At 38.1% G+C, this 19,501-nt stretch overlaps 2 protein-coding genes across 3 annotated transcripts in view; both read right to left on the reverse strand.

Annotated features, from left to right (window-relative positions):
• LOC143386394 (uncharacterized) overlaps positions 1-19,501 on the reverse strand; it is a 145,316-nt gene that overhangs the window by 104,570 nt on the left and 21,245 nt on the right. Inside the window, 7 exon segments of the mRNA XM_077108275.1 lie at positions 9,485-9,580; positions 9,774-9,815; positions 9,818-9,904; positions 14,259-14,396; positions 17,010-17,084; positions 18,985-19,023; positions 19,025-19,107. Of these exon segments, the coding sequence (XP_076964390.1) occupies positions 9,485-9,580; positions 9,774-9,815; positions 9,818-9,904; positions 14,259-14,396; positions 17,010-17,084; positions 18,985-19,023; positions 19,025-19,107 (560 nt within the window).
• LOC143386390 (insulin-like growth factor 2 mRNA-binding protein 1) lies at positions 7,455-9,056 on the reverse strand. 2 transcript variants are annotated; one of them, XM_076841519.2, is made up of 2 exons: positions 8,655-9,056; positions 7,455-8,249 (listed from the first exon to the last, which is right to left on the reverse strand). In XM_076841519.2, exons 1-2 carry the CDS (start codon positions 9,054-9,056, stop codon positions 7,455-7,457), a joined length of 1,197 nt encoding a protein of 398 aa, XP_076697634.2. The 2 variants fall into 2 exon arrangements, with proteins under 2 accessions (XP_076697634.2, XP_076697633.2); XM_076841518.2 differs by having other exon boundaries at positions 7,455-9,056.

The raw sequence follows: 19,501 nt of genomic DNA on the forward strand, positions 1-19,501 counted from the left end.
AAGCTCACTTGGGAAAGGTGCCATGCTGTACATTCCAAAGATTTAAAAAACTCACATATGTCCTAAGCAACACTGTAAAATTCACTGTCATTCTGATGATTGATGAATTAATTTGTCTCTTTGGTAAAACTATAAATTAGGCACTGTCTGGAAAATTCTTGGCTCTATATCATTCTTGGTTAAATATTCTTATAACCAAGAATAATTATTCTCATAATACTTTTGGGCTTCACATTCAGAAAACCAAAACACTGAGGAGTCCAGCTGATTTTAGAGTTTCAAAATACAATGTAGCAGATTAGAAATGAGGGGTCTTCACTTTTAGGAGGCAACATCTGACAGACTGAGCCAGCTGGCCATAATGGGAAAGTAGGAGGTCTGGATTCTAATGGGATTATTAGTTTGAGAAAAATTAAGACTGCTAACTGTCATGAGCAAACTTGTCCTGAAGGAATCCTCATCTGAATCTGGAAACTACTCCTTTAGATTTAAGCTATTTTGTTGAGGGGTGGGGAGCAATTATATTGGCAGCTTTTAAATTTTTATGATTTTAAATTATTTATATTTATACATATTTATTTACATTTTGACTACACTCCACAATTCTTTCCATTTCATGAAGATACAATGAACTCCATGTTAGGTCTCAGCAGCCCTGTTCCATCTACTGCTTCAACCTTCGTGGTGTTGGCATTTGGCAGGGTGGTCATTGTGTTCTATCATGTCAAGGCCCCAGCAGCACCTGAGCCAGCAGGTGCTGGGTCTCAAATGGGCCTGACAGTGGAAGCATACATGGAAGGTGTGGAGGATGACTTTGAAGAAGAATGTGCTGCTGTTGATTCCATGTTGGCCCTGATGAACTATCCTTATCACCTGGAGGAGAATGACCATCTCCATGCCTGCCTCCAGGGGCTGGCAGAGTCCAAATGATAGGTAAGATGGCAATCCAGTGGCAGGTCTAAAAGGCCCCCCCTAAAGGTGCCAGCCCTTAGGTTCTTCAAAACCCCAATCAGGCCACAACACTGCTTCCGGGGTCAAGCTCTAGCCTAAGCACCACCACCTAGCTCAAGGTACCCCAGTGGGTTTGCCTGCCCATCCCACCCTTCTGGCACCTCCCTTTGGCCCACCTGGGCCAGCCTCTATTGACCTGCATCTTCTCTGACACCAGGTATGGGTATGTGACCCACATATCTGTCTACAAAACTTCTGAGCAACACCTACTCTGCCCAGTACTTGAGTGTCCACCTTAAATGGGCTTCCTTCATGTACCCACACAGGTGCACAGACACACACACTCACAGACATGCAAGAGTGCACACAAACAAAGAGTACTGAATAGAAAATATTGAATGACACCATGAAATCAAATCTTACCCACAGGATAAATTTTATATAAATAGTTCAACAGTGCTATTTCTCTACTAGTTCCTTGAAACCAATTCTAGCAAAGTGGATATATTTGGTAATTAGGCAAACAAACAAACAAAAATTGGGGGAAGGGGATTAAGAGAATCATTATTTCAAGATTTTGCTTCTAACATGAATACAAACCCACACTCATTTAAAATTCTCTGTGCTGACTTCTTTATCCAATTACTTCCCAACTTTTAAAAGTTATTTAATTCAAAGTTTGAAGGACATTAATGGGACCTAATGAAATTCACTTTAAATCAACTCTAAGCCTACAACAAATTTAAAAAGAAGACAGAAGAGCTTAACTCCTAGTCAAGTACATTATGAAGTATACATAATGACCTCAAACCAACACTTTAACAAGGAACATGAGGATTAGCCACCTTCTTCATTGAAAAACCTTCTACCTACTAATAAGATGGTTATCTTCCTAGATGTATTGTTCCTGACAGGTGCATGTACATTAGGTAGGCACCTAGGTACCATTGAAGACCTTTAGTAGGCATTTAACTCTTGTCAAGGGTAGTCATGGGCCAACTTTAACATTTCTCTGTCCTATGGAGGGGCAGATAAAAGAATGAAATACCACAACAGAGAAGCCATCAGAGTTCTAACTGAAGGGAGAGAAAGAGAGAATATGTAACTGGGACATTCTATGTGAGCAATCCACTTTTCTAAGTCTTTGATGTTCTACAATTCTATATGTAACTAGAATTTCTCCAAAGAGAGGCTGGATCTGTTAATATTCAAATGTAAGACAGACTGTGTCACTTTCATGTCTGGTTTCTCATTGGCTACAGGGTAAAGGTACTCCTGGATGTTCGCCTCCTTTTCTGGCATTATCTGGAAAAGTTTTGTCATTGAAATAAACAGGGAACATTGATATAATAGGTAGAATAACCATCCCAGAAAGATGTCCACATCCTAATCCCTGGAACCTGTGAATATGGTAGGCTACATGGCAAAGGGAAACTGAGGTTGCTAGCCAGCTGACTGTGGAATGAGGATTAATTATCCTGGCTTCTCCATGTACACCCAATGCAATCACCAGGAGCTTATAAGTGGAAGGGAAAGGCAGAAGGGACAGAGCTAGAGAGTTGGTAGCAAAAGAAGGACTTAGTGTGATAGTACTGTCTTTGAAAGTGGAGGAATAGCCACCAGCCAAGGTACATGTGTGGCCTCACAAGGCTGGAAAGGACAAGGGAAGTGGTTTTTCCCCTGAAGACTCCAAAGGGCAAGCAGCCCTGCCAAGCCTTGACTGTGACCCAGTAAGACTCATTCTGGACTTGAACTAAAAGAGTACAGGATAGCTGGGAGGAGTGTCACATGCCTACAATCCCAGTAACTAGGAAGGCTGAGACAGGAGGGTCACAAGTTTGAGGCCAACCTGAGCAACTTAGCAAAATGCTTGACCTAAATAAAACATAAAAATGTGGGGGTATAGCTTAGTGGTAGATTGCCAATTTCATTCCCCAATATTGTCAAAAATAAAAAAGAAAAAGAAAAAAAAGAATATAGGATGATAAGTTTGTGTTATTTTAAGTCTCTAAATTGGGGGTAATTTACTATACCAGCTATAAAAATCTAACACAATGAACCATCTTTGAACTGGAAATCTGACTTGAAAGGGTCTTTGAGAATAATCAGATGAGGGTAAAAAGCAAGAAGGGAACAATCTTCCAGAAACTAAGCATCACCAAGATGGAAGAATTAAAGGAAATTTTTGGCATATTTCATTGATTTTTGTACTTGCATTTCAAAATACAACATTTCTCTCTTCAAAGATGGCACAAAGCCAGATATTATGTGGAAAGTAACAGGTATCCATGACTCTGAGATGAAAATGATTCAGGAAAGCCAGACTTGGAACAGGAAGAAGTTTTACAGATATCTTGACTAATTTATTTCATTTATAATTTCATATATACATATACACATATGCATATATCAATGTCTACATATATAGACATATGTACATGTATATAAAAGTAAGTCTGTGCACGCAAAAGTGAAATATGGCAAATTTCTAGCTAAGTCTAAATAAGTCAATAATAACTATTTAAATAAAAGTAAAAACAAATGGCAAAAGTGATGTGAAAGTCACCTGTCATACTTATATTGGCATCAATTTTTTTTTATAATATCACAAAGTGTATCTTTGTAAAATCAATGGCACCTGAGATTCTCTGAGATACTGCTTAATGGGTACATTTTGTGGTGATGAAAATGTTTTGGAATTAGGTGGAAGTGATTGTTGCACACTTTGTATGCACTAAATGTCAATGAAATGTTCACATTAAAAATAGTTTGATGGGGCTTGGGATGTGGCTCAAGCGGTAGCGTGCTCGCCTGGCATGCACGCGGCCCGGGTTTGATCCTCAGCACCACATACAAACAAAGATGTTGTGTCTGCCGATAACTAAAAAATAAATATTGAAAGAAAATTCTCTCTCTCTCTCTTTCCCTCTCTCACTCTCTCTTTTAAAAAATTTTAAAAAATAGTTTGGTTAATTTTTAATATCAGAATTTTACCACAACTTAAAAATTTTTTAAAAATAAAAAATAAAAATTTCCTTCAAAGCTAGTCTTATTACTTATCTTATTATGATTATTCTATCCTTCTTTACCCTGATCTCTCTCTTACCCAGGATGCTAGTAATGTTTTGAAGAGCTACCAAGTGGCAAATATGGAAATGGCAGCAGAAAAACTTCTAGGTCCAAAGTGGACCTCGAAAATACATAAGCTGAGAACTTGATTATGAAGTGAAGTGTACACTCTTCAGCCTAATGAAAGGGCAGAATCCAGGAATTCTACAAGACTAAATTTCTCTGATGTTAACTTCTAAATATATAAAAAAGCTAGTTTTAGGACACACACACTGTTAATAATCTAAATCTTTATGTGGTAATAAGTGAATCATATATGCTATGCATAGAATATGAAATCTGTAAGTTAATAAATTATATTAGTGATCAGGCATAAATTATAAAGAATATCTGGGTAAATGCTGAAACTTCTAATTTAAACAAAGGATTAATAAAAATAGTAATTTGTATATTTTGTCAACTTTGGCAGTAAATGATACTAAATAAAGTGCACAGACATACTCTTTGTATTTTACTTTTTCAAAAACAAAAAGAAATTGTTTTCATGATTTTTAACCCAATTGTGATTATCAAAGTAGTGTCTTTATAAGGAAATGAGTGATTACTTTTATAACTGTAAAGTTGTGTAAATTTACTGGCATGTAAGTTTCAAAATAAATTAAATAGACATATGCTTTCAATACATTCTGAAAGAAATTAGTTCTATATCTCTTTTCCACATGTATCTGCCTTTAGAAAGTTCTTACTCATTTCCAAATGCTCTTCAACAAATTATGGAAATTGTAATTTCCATTTAACACCCAAGTGAATGATTTAAAAATATGCTCATAGGAAAATCATACAATTTTTTGATGTTCTACTAGAAGTTGTAATTCTTAAGCTAGAATGTAATTTATAAAACACTTAAATGGAACATAAACAATTGCATGAAACATATCCAGGCAGACACATTTTAAACACACTTCACACTGAATTGTAAGCAATGTTATATAAACATAGACTAAGTTGTATATGAGAGACATCCATTCAGTTATACTGGCTATGGATATAATACTCTAGCAAAAATAAAAAATAAAAATCAGAGAATTTCTAGAAACAGAATATCACTTCATTAACAAAAGATAAAGTATTAGCCCATTCCACTTTACTCCACAAATGTTTATCTTTTCGATTAAAAAATACATGCATTTGGTGGTGGCTATTTTTCTTCTTTCTCATGTAGCCACAAAGATTCATATTATGATTCACTCTTCTTTGCATTTTCTTTTTTTTTTTTTTGCTTTGCTTTTCTTTTTTATATAAAATATCAGCAAGCCGCCAAGAAAAAAAAAATCAAAAAAAATAATTAAAAAATGCAAGAGGAAGTGAGGGGAAAGGAGGGAAAATATAAGGGGGAGAAATGAATTACAGTAGAGGGGGTAGAGAGAGAAGAGGGGAGGGGAGGGGGGAGGGGGGATAGCGGAGGATGGGAAAGGCAGCAGAATACAACAGACTCCAGAATGGCAATATGTAAATCAATGTGCAACTGATGTGATTCTGCAATCTGTATATGGGGTAAAAATGGGAGTTCATATCCCACTTGAATCAAAGTGTGAATTATGATATATCAAAAACTATGTAATGTTTTGAACAACCTACAATAAAAATTAATTAAAAAAAAAATGGGGTTCAGGGGAACAAAAAGGAAAATAATTGCTGAGGTAACTTCATACCTTGAGGTAGTTTACTTCGCACACGGCATTGCCTGACTCCACCCACGCGTCATGGTTGTCCTGTTGTCACTGTTGTTGCAATGTCGGAAGGAGGGAAACTCCGTGCATGGGATTCTCCACATGCAGAGAGACCTTCCTTCCTTCCCAGCACACTTGATAGTATTGTCCAAGGTAGCTAAAGTGCATCACCTGGCTAATCTGAACTGACAATCAATATAGTATTACGAGGAGAGGCCTAACCTCATTCAACTGATGGCTGCTGTTGTCCACAAGGGCTAAACTTGCAACGGGATCTTTTTGAGCCTGGTAAATTAATAAATTATGCTTATTTATCCCTTTTGTAAATTATGCTGCTGGTATTCTGAATTTTGTTTTTAGGCACACCTTTCATCATAATAATTCATGGAGTCAGAAGCCGTCAGTTAAATACTCCTCTAGAATAAAACAGAAGCAAATAATCTCCAATTTCCTGATTTTACCAGATGATGGACTTTAGCTTTTATCTGGAGCTCAAGGTTGGGTTCCAAGTCCCACCACCACCACTAAGGAAACAGTGCTGTGGTGGGCAGTATCCCACAACCCTTGCCTCTGGGAACCAGCCCTTATGGGAGCACATAGGCTGGGGTGAGGGCACCTTTGGGCCACTCAAGTCCTCCATGAAACTGAGACTTTATCTAGGGGAGTTCATGTCCCCTTCCCAGTGCTCATATCCAATCATTAAAATAGACTTTAAAAAAAATATATAAAAATCCGCCTGAGAGTGATGGGAATCAGGGACAGTGGTAAGGCCCTACCCTGCTGAGTGTTCAGTGCCACCTATGTGCACCTGGACATGATGGGGGACCCATAGGGTTTGGGGGATGTAAATGTGGGGGAGGCCCAACAGCCTGAGGGGGAATTTCAATTGTGTCAAATTTTTAAGATGGTGATCTGAAATAGACCAGTCACAAGAGAATTTTTCTCTTTTTTTTTCCCCTTTCATTGTGGTCCCGGGGATGGAACTACACAGGCTAGGCAACTGCTCTACCATTGAGCTGCATCCCCAGCCCAAGGGTACTTCCTTTTAAACGTGGATTACTATGTATTTAATCATCTCTTTCCCTGCCCCTACCCCTTCTTTGATTCTTTGCTGTTCCCTGTTGGTTGGTTAGGGAGGGTTTGGAATCAAGCTGCCGATGAAGATGTGTCTTCTCTACACAGTCAATACAGAGTAATGCATTAGTTCTCATGTTCCTGGTAGTAGTTAAAACAGTGTAACTACAGGAAGAGATGGTGTCAGGGCATGAGGATGGAAGTCTATTTCAATCAATTAACCAAGAAGGGGAAAGAAAGAAAGATTTCTGGGTCAAGAAACAGACCATCCTTTGAGGTTTTTATAAACCTGCAGGAAACTTTATTTCTCTTCCCCACCAGAGACTGGACCATCCTCTTGGTGGGATTTGGAGAACTTCCTTAAACAATCCACGTTTAAAAGCACCCTGAGTTAGAATTTGAATGGTGACACCCCAAGGTGTGATGGGCCTGGCTGGGCTAGTCAGTCAGGGGTTTGGGAAGGAGAGATCAGGGTTCCTCACCAGAACATCCTTTTCAAGCAAGTGGGCAAACCTGATCTCCAGCCCAGCCCCGAGGTCCCTGATTCCCACTCATTCTCAGGCCTGCCGGGAGAGCACACTCCCCAGTTCTGCCCGGCATCCTGAAGCAAATGGGACGGGAAGGCGCTGGTCACTTCCTCCGTGCTTGGGCTTGGTTGCTCTGTCCCTTCTGGTGCTGTTGCTTAACTTGGGCCAGGATGTCTCGGATCTTCCACTGAGCCATCTGGCTGGCATAGAAATGCCCGATGATCTTAACGATTACTTGATCATTTTCATCAGGCGTCTGGTCCCTCGGCACTACCACCTCAGCGGCTGTCAGATTCTGCAACTCATTCACCTTGAATTGGGCCTCTGGGGGTCCAGTGATGATAACCATTCGAACTTTGGAGTCAGGTGTTTCCGGTGAAGCAATCTTGATGGAGGCACTGGCAAATCTGGAAAGTTGCTTGATGTGCTGTCCCTTCTTGCCGATGATGGCACCCACCGCCTGGGCAGGAATGAAAACCTGCACCATCTCCTGCTCTGGAGCCTGCATAAAGGAACTGTAGGGAGCAGCACCAGTAACACTGCTGGGAGGTGGCGGGACTGCACTGGACGAGGCTGGGAAAAGCCCGACGGTGGCCAAGTTAAGGCCAGGGATGAGGTGAGACTGCAGGCTCATGGCAGCCACGTCATTCTCATAAGCCTCCCGAACTTTCTTCATGATTTCCTGCTCAGCCCTGCAGCAGTTCTCAATGGCCCCCTTCACGGTGATGGTTCTCTCCGGGTTGTAGAGGGTGAGGTCCTGCAGCGAGGAGATGGTGATTTTCGTCTCTGTGTCCTGCTCCACCTTCTTCAGGTTCCGCCCTTCCTTGCCAATGAGACGTCCCACAAAGTTATTATGGGCCAGGATCTTTAGTGGGACTTCATCAGCCGTTTTGGTGTCCTTTGCCTCCTTATGCATGATCTCCAAAATCATCTTACAGGCTGAGGAGCAGCCCTCGGGGGTTGAGTGGACGCTGATGGCCTTTTCCGCTGCACCTGCATTCTCCTTCCTATGCACATCAATCTTAGACTGCGTTTGTTTTGTGATGTTACGGATAGTGGCACCCTCCTTGCCGATGATGGCACTCACATATTGGGTGGGCACCAGGAGCCGAAGGGGGATGTCCACCTGCTGCTGCTTGGCTGGGGCCCCTGTTGCCACAGGGGAGCCCTGGCGGGGCTGACCACGGGAGCCAAAGCCTCCTCGGCGCCCATTCTCAGGACCCTGAGCTATCTGCTCATCAGGAATGTAGGAGACCTTCAGGGCATGATTCTCCAATTGGTAGCCGGTCAGCTTCATGATGGCTTGCCTGGTCTGCTCCCGGTTGGAATAGGTTACGTTCACCAATGCTGTCTCACTCTCAGTGTTCACTTGCTCACAGTTCTCTACTGTTCCATACTGAGCCAGCAGACTATCCAGTACTTCCCATCGGAGCTGAGGTGGAATATTTCGTATCTGGATTTTTCGGCTCCTTTGTTTTTTGGGAACGGAGTGTTCAATCTCCAGGCGTTTTCCTTGCAATTCGACTTTGCCCGAGAAAGTTTCGATGGCCTTCATCGCCCAGTGCTCGTCGGGGCAGTCCACGAAAGCGTAGCTGGATTTGACCAAGAACTGGCCGCTGTAGGAGATCTTGTGCTCCGCAAATACTTTCTCCAAGTCCGCGGGGGTCACGCTCTCGTTGAGGTTACCGATGTAAAGCTTGTTCATGGTTGCGGTGTCGGGGCAGGACGCGGTCCGGGTAAGGCCGTACGGGCAGGCGCTGGCGGCAAACCTCCTAGGCCCAGAGGCGGGGAGGCTGGCGGCAGGAGCCGCAAACTTTCTTTGCACCCCACTCCAGAAGTTGTCCGAAGCCCAGGGCAGGAAGGGCGGCCCGAGGGCGCGCGGAGATCGCCGGAGAGTTCGGGGAAAGCTGGAGAGAAGTGCCCGTGGTGCGCTAGGACAACGCAGCGCGGATCCTTCCCTTCGGTCCAAAACCCCTCCGAGCGGGCTGGTGTGTCACGTTTCTCCACGGCCGCCCTGGCGCCGCCTCTAAATAAAATCGACTTTGTCTTCTTTGCATTTTTAACTACAGACATTTTCAAACTTTTATGGTACTCACAGCATTTAATAGAAGTTCATGCCTCCAGTGAGATTACCTTAAGCAATCTAATTGTGGTCACCCAGCACGTTCTACTCTGCTCTTCTTCTGCACATAGCATTTTCAGGTCTTGGGGCCCTCCTGCTTTGTTAGGCTAGAAGGGCCACAGCACATTGTTTATCATTAATGCATATCTTGATGGTAACACCTGTTGGAATAAAAGCCACTAAAATTTTCCTATATATAAGAGAAAGTTGTCTCTTTATTAAAAGAAATTAAAAGAAACTCGAGCTTACCTAAAAGGCTGAGGCTTGCTTTATTGCTCTATCAAAATATTAAGCCTGTACCTTAAAGCAGAATCCACAGTTAGTTTGTGCTCCGTGGTTTTTGTTTTTTGTTGTTTTCTTTATTTGCCCACCAGTGACACATAAATATCACTAGTGCCAAATTTGCTGAAAAACTGCAAATTTCGTGGTTCCTTAAAAATATATAGGAGTGTTGAAATGGATACATGTTTTGCAGTATTTCTTTTTGTATGTTTATAATGTTACATAATGTATTTCTTGGGCAAACATTACCTAAATACAATTTCAATATAATATGACAAAAAGAAAAGAAATTTCTAAAAAAAACCCTTAAATAATCAGGAACTTGATACAGTTTTATTAAAATTGACAAGTGACAATTTCTTTATAATGTAACACATGCATATGTGCAAGCACACACACACACACATTCTATTTTAAACTCTCTATTCTCTTTATTCATCATTTCCATGATTCAGAGAGAGAAGATAGGAAACAATGATTTTTGAACACATTTTCCTAATCCAGGTTTCAAATTATGGTATATCCATAAAGGGAAGAAAGTTGGTTTGAGCTTCTTTAGCAGTTAGGAAAAAGGTAAATGGGACCACGTTTTTGTCCTGCTTCATTAGACTACAACCACACCTCTTAGTTGTGTACTATATAATACACTGCAGGAAACAACCAGAAGGGTTGTGTGACTATCTTGCTTTACAAGAAGGAAGCTCATATGGCTGAGCTCAGGGAAATTATCTGGCAGTGGACTGTGTCTGATTTTCAAGGCAAAGTGGAAACATGAACAGCTATTTCTTCTCTGGGAAATCTCTGGGAGTTAAAGCTGGTCATGGGAAATCACTGGGTCATATTATTCTGTGATAGGTTAATAACTTGGAGAAGTACTTAATTCTGAGGTTCAATGCATAATCAAAATTGTACAAAATGCATCTGTTCTCTAAAACTTTGCCATTAGCAGTATGGTCTCATACCAGGAAAATCTTTATCCTCTAGGATCTTTTGGAAAATGCAAATTATCAGGCTCCAACCCAGACCTAGTGAATCAATATCTGCATTTTAACAAGATCTCACTGATCCCATATGCACTAAATTTTAGTAGCAGTGTGTGTGTTGGCATGCGTACACACACACACACACACAGAATGAGAGAGAAAATATTCAGCAATATTAGCAACCTTATCCAAAGACAAATAAATCTCATTGTAAATTATAAATAGGCTTTCCCAACTATGAAAACTAGTAGAGCAAAAATTTATCTGTATGTCTCTGTTCTTAAGCATTTTAATCTAATGAATGACCATAGTTCTTAAGACCATTGATGAATAAGGCAGAAAAGAAAATAACAAAGATCTAGCATAGGGCCAATGTAAAAATGGGGAAGGAAGGAAAATGTACTCTTACTGTTATGTTTTTTTTTAAAAAAATGTATTCCTTGATAGACACTGATTTGATAATAAAATGTCTGATTTATATGAATATGGGATAAAACCATCCCTGTCCAGTGATGTTGTAGAAGCCAATATAACTCAAACATTCAAACGAAAGGAAAATGAAGCTTGAGAAACACTGGAAGGCAGTAAAAAGCATGATGAGTCTTTTGTCTTGACCAATTTTTGTTCTTCTATTTAAGGCACAACACTACAAACCTGGTTTGGCATGGTTAGCAGAACCTAAACATGTATGTGAGGGTATAAGGGAAGAGATGGAAAGATAGGTAGAGATTTCTCTGCAAATCTAAGTTACAGACACATCTCCAACATTTACAGTAGAGGTTATTAACTCCCAAACAGCTGTTACATCTTTACAAAGTAAAATCAATCAAACCTCCTGCTCGAGAAGGACAGGACGCAGCCTCCATGCCAGGTAAAAATGCTATATTTGACTTTAGATAATCTACACATTTTGTATCACAATCACTGAAGAGATCTAACATCCTCACATTTTTCCTTTGGCAGAGAACATAACATCATTTCCATATATCGACTGAAATATGAGCTAATTAAAAGAATATTATGCACTGATGGATAGCAAAGTCAGACCCTGAATCTTGTAGAAGGAATACGGCCTGTTCTGTTATATAATTAAGGAGTGGGAGGGAAAGGAAAGGAAGAGTAAAGTGAAAATAAAATGGGCTGTGGGTTTTAATGAGAGACCTGTTGAAGAAATAATAATATAGGAATTAAAGAGACATTATCACATCTTCCAGTCAAGAATCACTGGGGTAAGAATGAGATAAACATGAATGACTGGATTGAGAAGCCATTTCTCTCAGTCTCCCCTTCTTCCTCTTTTGCAATACTGAAGATTGAACCCAGTGCCTCATGCATGTTGAGCAAGTGTTCTTCCCCTGAGCTACAGGTCCAGCTCTAGAAGCCATTTTTTCTGATAAATTAAAAGTAAAATGTTAACCCCAGGACACTTTTGTTTAAAATATACCTTTTATGTTATTATATATATTAGAAACATTTAGGAAAAGAGCAACCTCATTGAAATGGTTAAGATGGTGCTTAAAACCATAATAATAAAAGTAGACAGTTATTCATCCTAACATTATAATGTAAAAATTTGTAAACTAGTTTAAAATGCCCAAGAAAAGATAATCAGAGAATAATGGCTTCATCCTTCTAGAACTAAGATTACTGTTTCTTAGAGAGTGACTTCTAATGATTTTTTAATTGATTTTATTACTTTCTTTATCTCTTTCTCCAGAAATATTTCTCTAGGAACATTATTAACTGCATCCTCTTCTTTTTTATCAGCTTGGCCATGTGCCATTTAATATGGTAGCCATTCCTCTCTTCTCCCCAATGCTGTCCATTTCAAGTCAGATTCCACCACCTCCACTCTGGATTACTGAAATGATCTTCTAATTAGTATCCATACCTCTGGTCAATTTCTCTCTCCCTCTTTCCTCCAATACTTCCTCATTGCCTCCCCTATTTCTGACCCCTGTTTTTCTCTCTCCCCCTCTGTCACTTTCTCTTCCTGATATCTTAATCTCCTCTCTGTGCCTATTTTAATCTTCTTAAGATACTCATTTTATCATTTATTTCCCTTGTTAATGCTATTTCAATGGCTTTCTTTGGTGGGTTGAATGGTGGCTCTCCTACCCCAAAAGAAATGTCCATATCCTAACCCTGGAAACTTTGAATGGGACCTTATTTGGGGAAAAATTTTAAAAAAAATAGTCTTTGGGGATGTGGTTAAGATAAGGATCTTGAGATAAGATCATTCTAGATGATTCAGGTGGGCTTTGAACATAACTAATATCCTTATAAGAGATACAAAAAATTAAAGAGAAGGCCAAGTAAAGACAAAGGCAGAGATTAGAGTTAGCCAGAAGCCAAGGTATACCTGGAGTTACAACTGGCCAAGACCTAGAAATACAACAGGGGAAATTGCCTAACACAATTATAAAAATAATCATTTCATAGAAATGACAGTTCATCCATAAAGAAGGAACAGTGTTGTCACTGACAATAACAAATTCATGAATACAAAATTAAAATACCATCTTATGAAAATCTTCAAAGGAATATTACTTGAAAAATCAAAATGGATTGCACAAAATATCTACACTTATAAACCACAGACTATTAGGGGGTCATAGACTATACATAGAAACATAGAATAGACAGTGCTAAAAGCTATGGAATATACACATGTCAAAGAGACCATATGTGTGGGTGTGACTATCTCCACATGTATATCTATGTAATGGTGTATGTAGGTCCAACATACCAACAAACAAACACATCCATTATTCCCTGGTCATAACATCATAAATTCTTCTTGGAATTTATCATCTATGTAAGGAAAGACAATAGCACACACAAAATAACTAAATAGTAATAAAGGACTCAGATGGGTGTTACTAACTGTTCTGTTGATGTTGATGAAGAGAAGGTCAGAAGTGAGCAAGACCAGTCTTATGACTGGGATATGTGGAAATGTTGTATCTGGGCACAGTGGCACACTCCTGGAATCTCAGCAATTTGGGAGGCTGAGGCAGGAAAATCCCAATTCAAGACCACCTTCAACAACTTAGCAAGACCCTAAGAACTTAGCAAGACCCTATCCCCCACAAAAAAAAAATATGAAGCTGACTGTGGATGTAGCTCAGTGGTACTAAACATTGAACACCCAATCTTAGTACCAAAAAGGAAGAAAAAAAGGTGGAGGTGCAGAGAGAAAATTAAAGGTATAATCTATGTTGGACCTCAGAACCTTCAGCCTTGGATGAAGAGAAAGGCGTAAACTCGGGGTGGGGAAAAATGAACAGCATATGTGGTACAGAAATAAGAGCATCCAGATATCCTCAAAGATATATAGAAACTAGTTTGAAATAAAACTGAACACTTTTTAAACATATCATGATAAATCTTTAGAATACAAAAAAAATGTCACCACCTCCTGATATCAGGTAATAAAATCATTAATATAAAAAGTAAAAAGTCTGTTTTAATTTACAGCTAATAATCTTACATAACATATCATAGATACTTAATTTACCTTTGATGTTCCTTTAGTAGAAAAATATAAACCAGATCTTCTTAGAAGGACGTAAAATTTTTTCCAGGACTTCTTTCCCTGTTCTTCCACATGTAAGAAGCCATGGATTTTAGGATATGTGCTTGAATTTAGAAACATCTGGAAGAGAAATTAGATGCTCCCTTAATATTATGGAAACAATGATTTTGTAGCCTTTTACCAATCACATGTAAGTATGAAAAACTACACAATATCAATATCAAACATCAAAATTATAAACTAGTTGATTGTCTATTTGTAAAGCTGGATAACATCTATAGGGTGAAGTCCTATACTTCTCATCCTTTCCCATGATTTTTTGTGAGTTGACAGGTTTACCTACTGATTTCCTTGTGTTATACCATGGAAGACCACAATCCTGACTTCAATTATTAAAGACAAGAAGTTGAGCCAACTTCACTTTGCTGATGAGAATATACAACCTCTTATCTTCCATAGTTCTGTCATGGGGCAGTATGGCAGGCTGGGTTTTTTCCAAAGAGGACTGCAACCATATTTCCCATCCCACATGTCCTTCTGCAATTCCATCTTGGTTTTAAACCATGAAAAGGCAGAGTTTGTTTCTCCATCCACCCTGAATCAGTGTAAGCCTGTCACTGCTTGGACCAAAATAAAATTGTAGAAGTAATACTTTGCCAGTTCTAGATATGTCCTAGCCTGATGGCTTTCAAACCAACTTGACTTCTGCAAGTCAGATGCCACACAGGAAATGTGATTATCTAGAAACCCCCATGGGTGAGAAGCCTAGTGAAACTGGAAAAGTTCTGGAGGATGAAACGCCACACAGAAGGAGAAAGAGAGAACAGGAGTTGAGTGTCACAGCATGTGTGGTAAAAGGGACAGCTTAGAAGGGGACCTTGATTCTTCTCTAACCACTGAGTCAAAGTGCTTCAGAGATGAAGCAAACTCTTCTTAAATCCCCGCCCCTCAAAATGGTTGGCAAAATGCAGGTGGGTCTTTAAACCATTAAGGTTTGGAAGACTGTGTTATACAGTAGTAATTAACTGAGATGGGGCACACATTGATCAGCGAAAGGAGAATGGAAGGGAGTCACTCTATTTGCGTGGCCATGTTCAGTGTCCTTAATAAGACACTGGAAGTGCATTAGTGTCTCATTAAAAGAAGAAAATAGAAATCCCTATGAATAAACAAATGGAAGAACTGAAAGTAAGAGGAATTATTAACTACAACAATGTACTTTATTTTTAAATACTATTCAGGGAAATGCCAATAGTACATACTTACATTTTTTAAAGTAATTTACTAAAATTTTTAAAATTTAATGAGCCACAGATATTAATTAATTGACATGTAAAACAGGCAAATAGGTTTTTTTAGTTTGAGTTCTTTCCAAGTTATTAAACCAAACCAGTTAAATTTTAAAAAGAGAGTCATGGAGGTCAAACTGGAAAAAGAAGAAACCTTTTAAAAAGTGGAAACATTGCCTCAGTGGAGACAAGAGGTCAGGGGCACATGGAGGACTATCTAATTCCAAAGCCTACAATTTATCTTGTTTTTATAATTTAGCATTAAAGCAATATAACTATATTAGAGGAGGATTTGGGAAAGGAGATTGAAGAAAACCTCCACCCCACCACTGAGTCACAATACAATGGTGAAGCCTACAGGGAGCAGAGAGTTGGGAGTCCTGAGGTTGTCATTTACCCTAACATTCAGATGGGGGGGGGGGGCTCTGTGAAACCCAGCGGCATAGAAGCAGCCTTCAGAAAAACATCTGGGGATTAATCATATTTCTAAAATATTCTGAAGTATGACAATAAAGCATGCCCATATTGAAAAGCCCACAGGAAACAAATCGATGGTAGATATGCCTAATATATTAAAATCATATTGTTTTAGAAATATTAAAAGTTATCTTTATGAAATACCAGAGAATACTGAGTGAGTTCAGGAATGCTTAGAGCTTAGCTGCAATCCTCATGAAGACATAGCTCAACATTAACCTGTGAAAAACAACTGCAGAGCTTCTGATACCAAACCTACTAATCTATCAAAATTAAAATAAACTGTTCATTTATTGTAATGACAATATCTTAAGAAAATGTCCCCCTAAATAACTGTTAGTTTGGAAAAAATGAATCTAACAGACACAAAAGTAAGGAGATTTTTAATTAGATAACCAGCATTCATGATTCAGCTAAGAATATCTTACAATTCTATGCCAGTATTTCTGTCACAGCTATTACAGATGTTGGTATATGAAACAAATATATCTGAATATCCCTCCATTCATTTAATTGCTACATATTTTATCACAAATAGAATTGAAGGTGTTTATTATGAATGCTAATACTATGTATCTATTGATAAAATGTCTTCAATTTACTGAGAATTTTGATTTTTTAAAAGAATAACATAACCTATACACACATCACAAAGCAAAACTCTAAAATTTTCTTTCATAGCGTACATTTTTAAATGTTTAAAATCCTTTGACAACTGGCCAGAACTGAGAAGAAAAGTATTTTTAGGGGGATGTATTGATTTAGGGCATTCTTTACCCAGCTTTTTGTTTGGTTGGTTCTTTGTTTGTTTGTTTGGTTGGTTGGTTGGTTAGCTTTTAGCTCCCCCCTCAAAAAAAAATCAAACATTCAAGTCAACATGTCAAAATATGAGCATGCCTAATAAGGACCTAAAATTTTCCCATTATTATGTGATTTCTTACGTATTTTAATGGAAATATATATTTACCTGTAAAATTTGTGTTGGGGATATTTCACCATTTGTTTCAGTTGCACAAGACACCATATGCTCTGGAAAAAAATACTGACAAAAAATAAAGGTTAAATTATTGCTAAACCCATGCTAGAAAAGTTTGAATCATGACCAGTATAGAAATCTAAAGCAGAAGATCCTTAAGCCAATGTATCTAAAATCCACATTAAGTGCTTCTGAAAATGCTGGTCCTTGGACTGTACCCTCAGGCACCTTCCCAGGTAGAGTTGGGCCAACATGACAATGATGCAGAGAGATGCTCCAACCTGGAGTCATAGGACACTGCCCTCAAGTTGACAATGAGTTTGTTCCCACATCTCTTACACAATCCTCCAACTACTCTACCAGGTACGAAAAGACTACTGACCCATTTTACAAAATCAAGGCTCACAGATGTCAAGGGCTCAAAGATGTCAGGTTCACAGTCAAGAACATAGAGAAACCAGGACTCAGTGTGGGAAGTAAAAGTCCAATTCTTTCCACCTACTGTTTTTCCAAACTTGTTTAATCATAAAATTCACCCACAGCAGTTGTTTAAAATACAATTTCCCAGACCTCATTCCTGGAGTTTCTGATTTAGTAGGTCTGGCCAGGTCTTGGAGTCTGTGTTTTTAATAAATACTGGGACTCCCTTAGGTACATTTTATGATCAGACAAGTTTGGAAAAATATATTCTACTATATTTCCTCTAGGACAAGGTTTTTCAACAGCAGTTCTACTAACATTTTGTCTTATAATCCTGTGTTGTGGGGCTGTCCTGAGCAATTAGAGGATGTTCAGCAGAATTCTAACTTTGCCCACTTTGGCACTGCTCCTGCTGACCCCCACCCCACCCCCAGTCCTACAACCAAAACTGTATCCCGATATTGTCTGATCACCCAGTTGAACCATTGGCTCCAACTATACAACAAAGTGATTGTCTCATCTTATTTAAATTACAAATAACAATAATAATAATAATAAAACAAAAATGAGCATCAAACCATATTTCTTTAAATACAACTTTTAAATTCTACCTTTTAATAAAGATTTGCAACAAGAAAACACTTTCCCTTCAAATCTATTTAATTTTTATTAGAACTCTTATTTTCTTTGTCAAAGATCATCCCATTATGTTTCTATTAATAGGTTAAAATAAAAAAGAATGTAAGAGGTCTTTCAGGGTTTGAAAATATTCTATTATGTTGTGTATCATATATTTTTCATAAAGGATCATTTCAATCCAATTATCCAAAACTTAGTGTAAAAATATGCTACTGCTGCAGAGCAAAAACAATTTAAAATAAAAAGCCCAGAGGCTATTCTGACTTCTCTAGATCTCTAGTCTTCATTAGAATGTGACATACATTTATTTTCTTTTAAAGAGAATTATAATGAAAGTAGTATTTTCTAGATAATATGCTACTCTTTACCTCATTTCTATTTAGCTCAAAAATTATTTCACTAAAAACAAAATAATTCATGTCAATCTTACATTTCTGGCTAAGCTACACATCCCCAATGATTACCAATCTATTATTGTTTTAGAAAGTTTCTTACTTAAGTTTCCTAAATATTGTGAAAAAAACTTAAACTACATTTTTGAATACATTTGAGGACCTATAATAATTTATCTCAAAGTCAAATGCACAGTTGCTTTGTCTAGTTTTCCTCTAAGGCAAGAAAAAAGCAATAATGCCTCCAAAGTAGGTTTACCTATATTTTTTATGTTAAATAACTAAATGCATCTCAATTGAGATTCTGCAAGTAAGGCTGAAGAAATGTTTTATATGTGTCTGAACTTCTTGCATCATGGTGACTAATCATTGTTAGAATAAGAAATGTGAGTATAAATTAAAAGGGCCAGAGTCACTAAATGGAACTGTATTTTATTGATAGTGACCATATTCTTCGTGTAAAATTTAACTGATTCATTTAATTTTCATTGACTGTTAATGGAGATTTCACTTACCATTGGGTTTTTAAAGAATTCATATTTCGCATAATTTTTTTCTAAAGTACAGCTTATTTTCTTCTTCCATTCCCCAGTTAGACAGAACTTCAATCACGAGCTCATGGTCTTCTAGTGTATATGCTTCATTAAATATGTAAACAGATAAACAGACACACACACAAATAACTGAACAAACGTTTAGAATAGATTTTGTATATATGTCTCATATGCATAGAAAATTTCAACTCAATTCCTAAATATCCAGATTGATAAAAATTCCTCATCAATTTTGAATTAGTAATTCAATTTTTATACCAAAGCAGTCATCTGAAAAGAAAAATTTCATATCACAATGTACATTTTGCTAATTCTCAATTTCCTTTTATTGCTATGCAAATTATGATATAAATTTAATAACAAATCTGCATTAAGATACAAGAGCTATTCTTCCTCCAACTCATCATGGTACCAAAATTAAAATATTTGTTTCAGAGTTGAACAATTCACCTCATTAAGGGATGAAGAATTTTGACAG

Source organism: Callospermophilus lateralis, unplaced genomic scaffold (genome assembly GCF_048772815.1).
Source record: "Callospermophilus lateralis isolate mCalLat2 unplaced genomic scaffold, mCalLat2.hap1 Scaffold_323, whole genome shotgun sequence".
In the NCBI taxonomy this organism is placed as follows: domain Eukaryota; kingdom Metazoa; phylum Chordata; class Mammalia; order Rodentia; family Sciuridae; genus Callospermophilus; species Callospermophilus lateralis.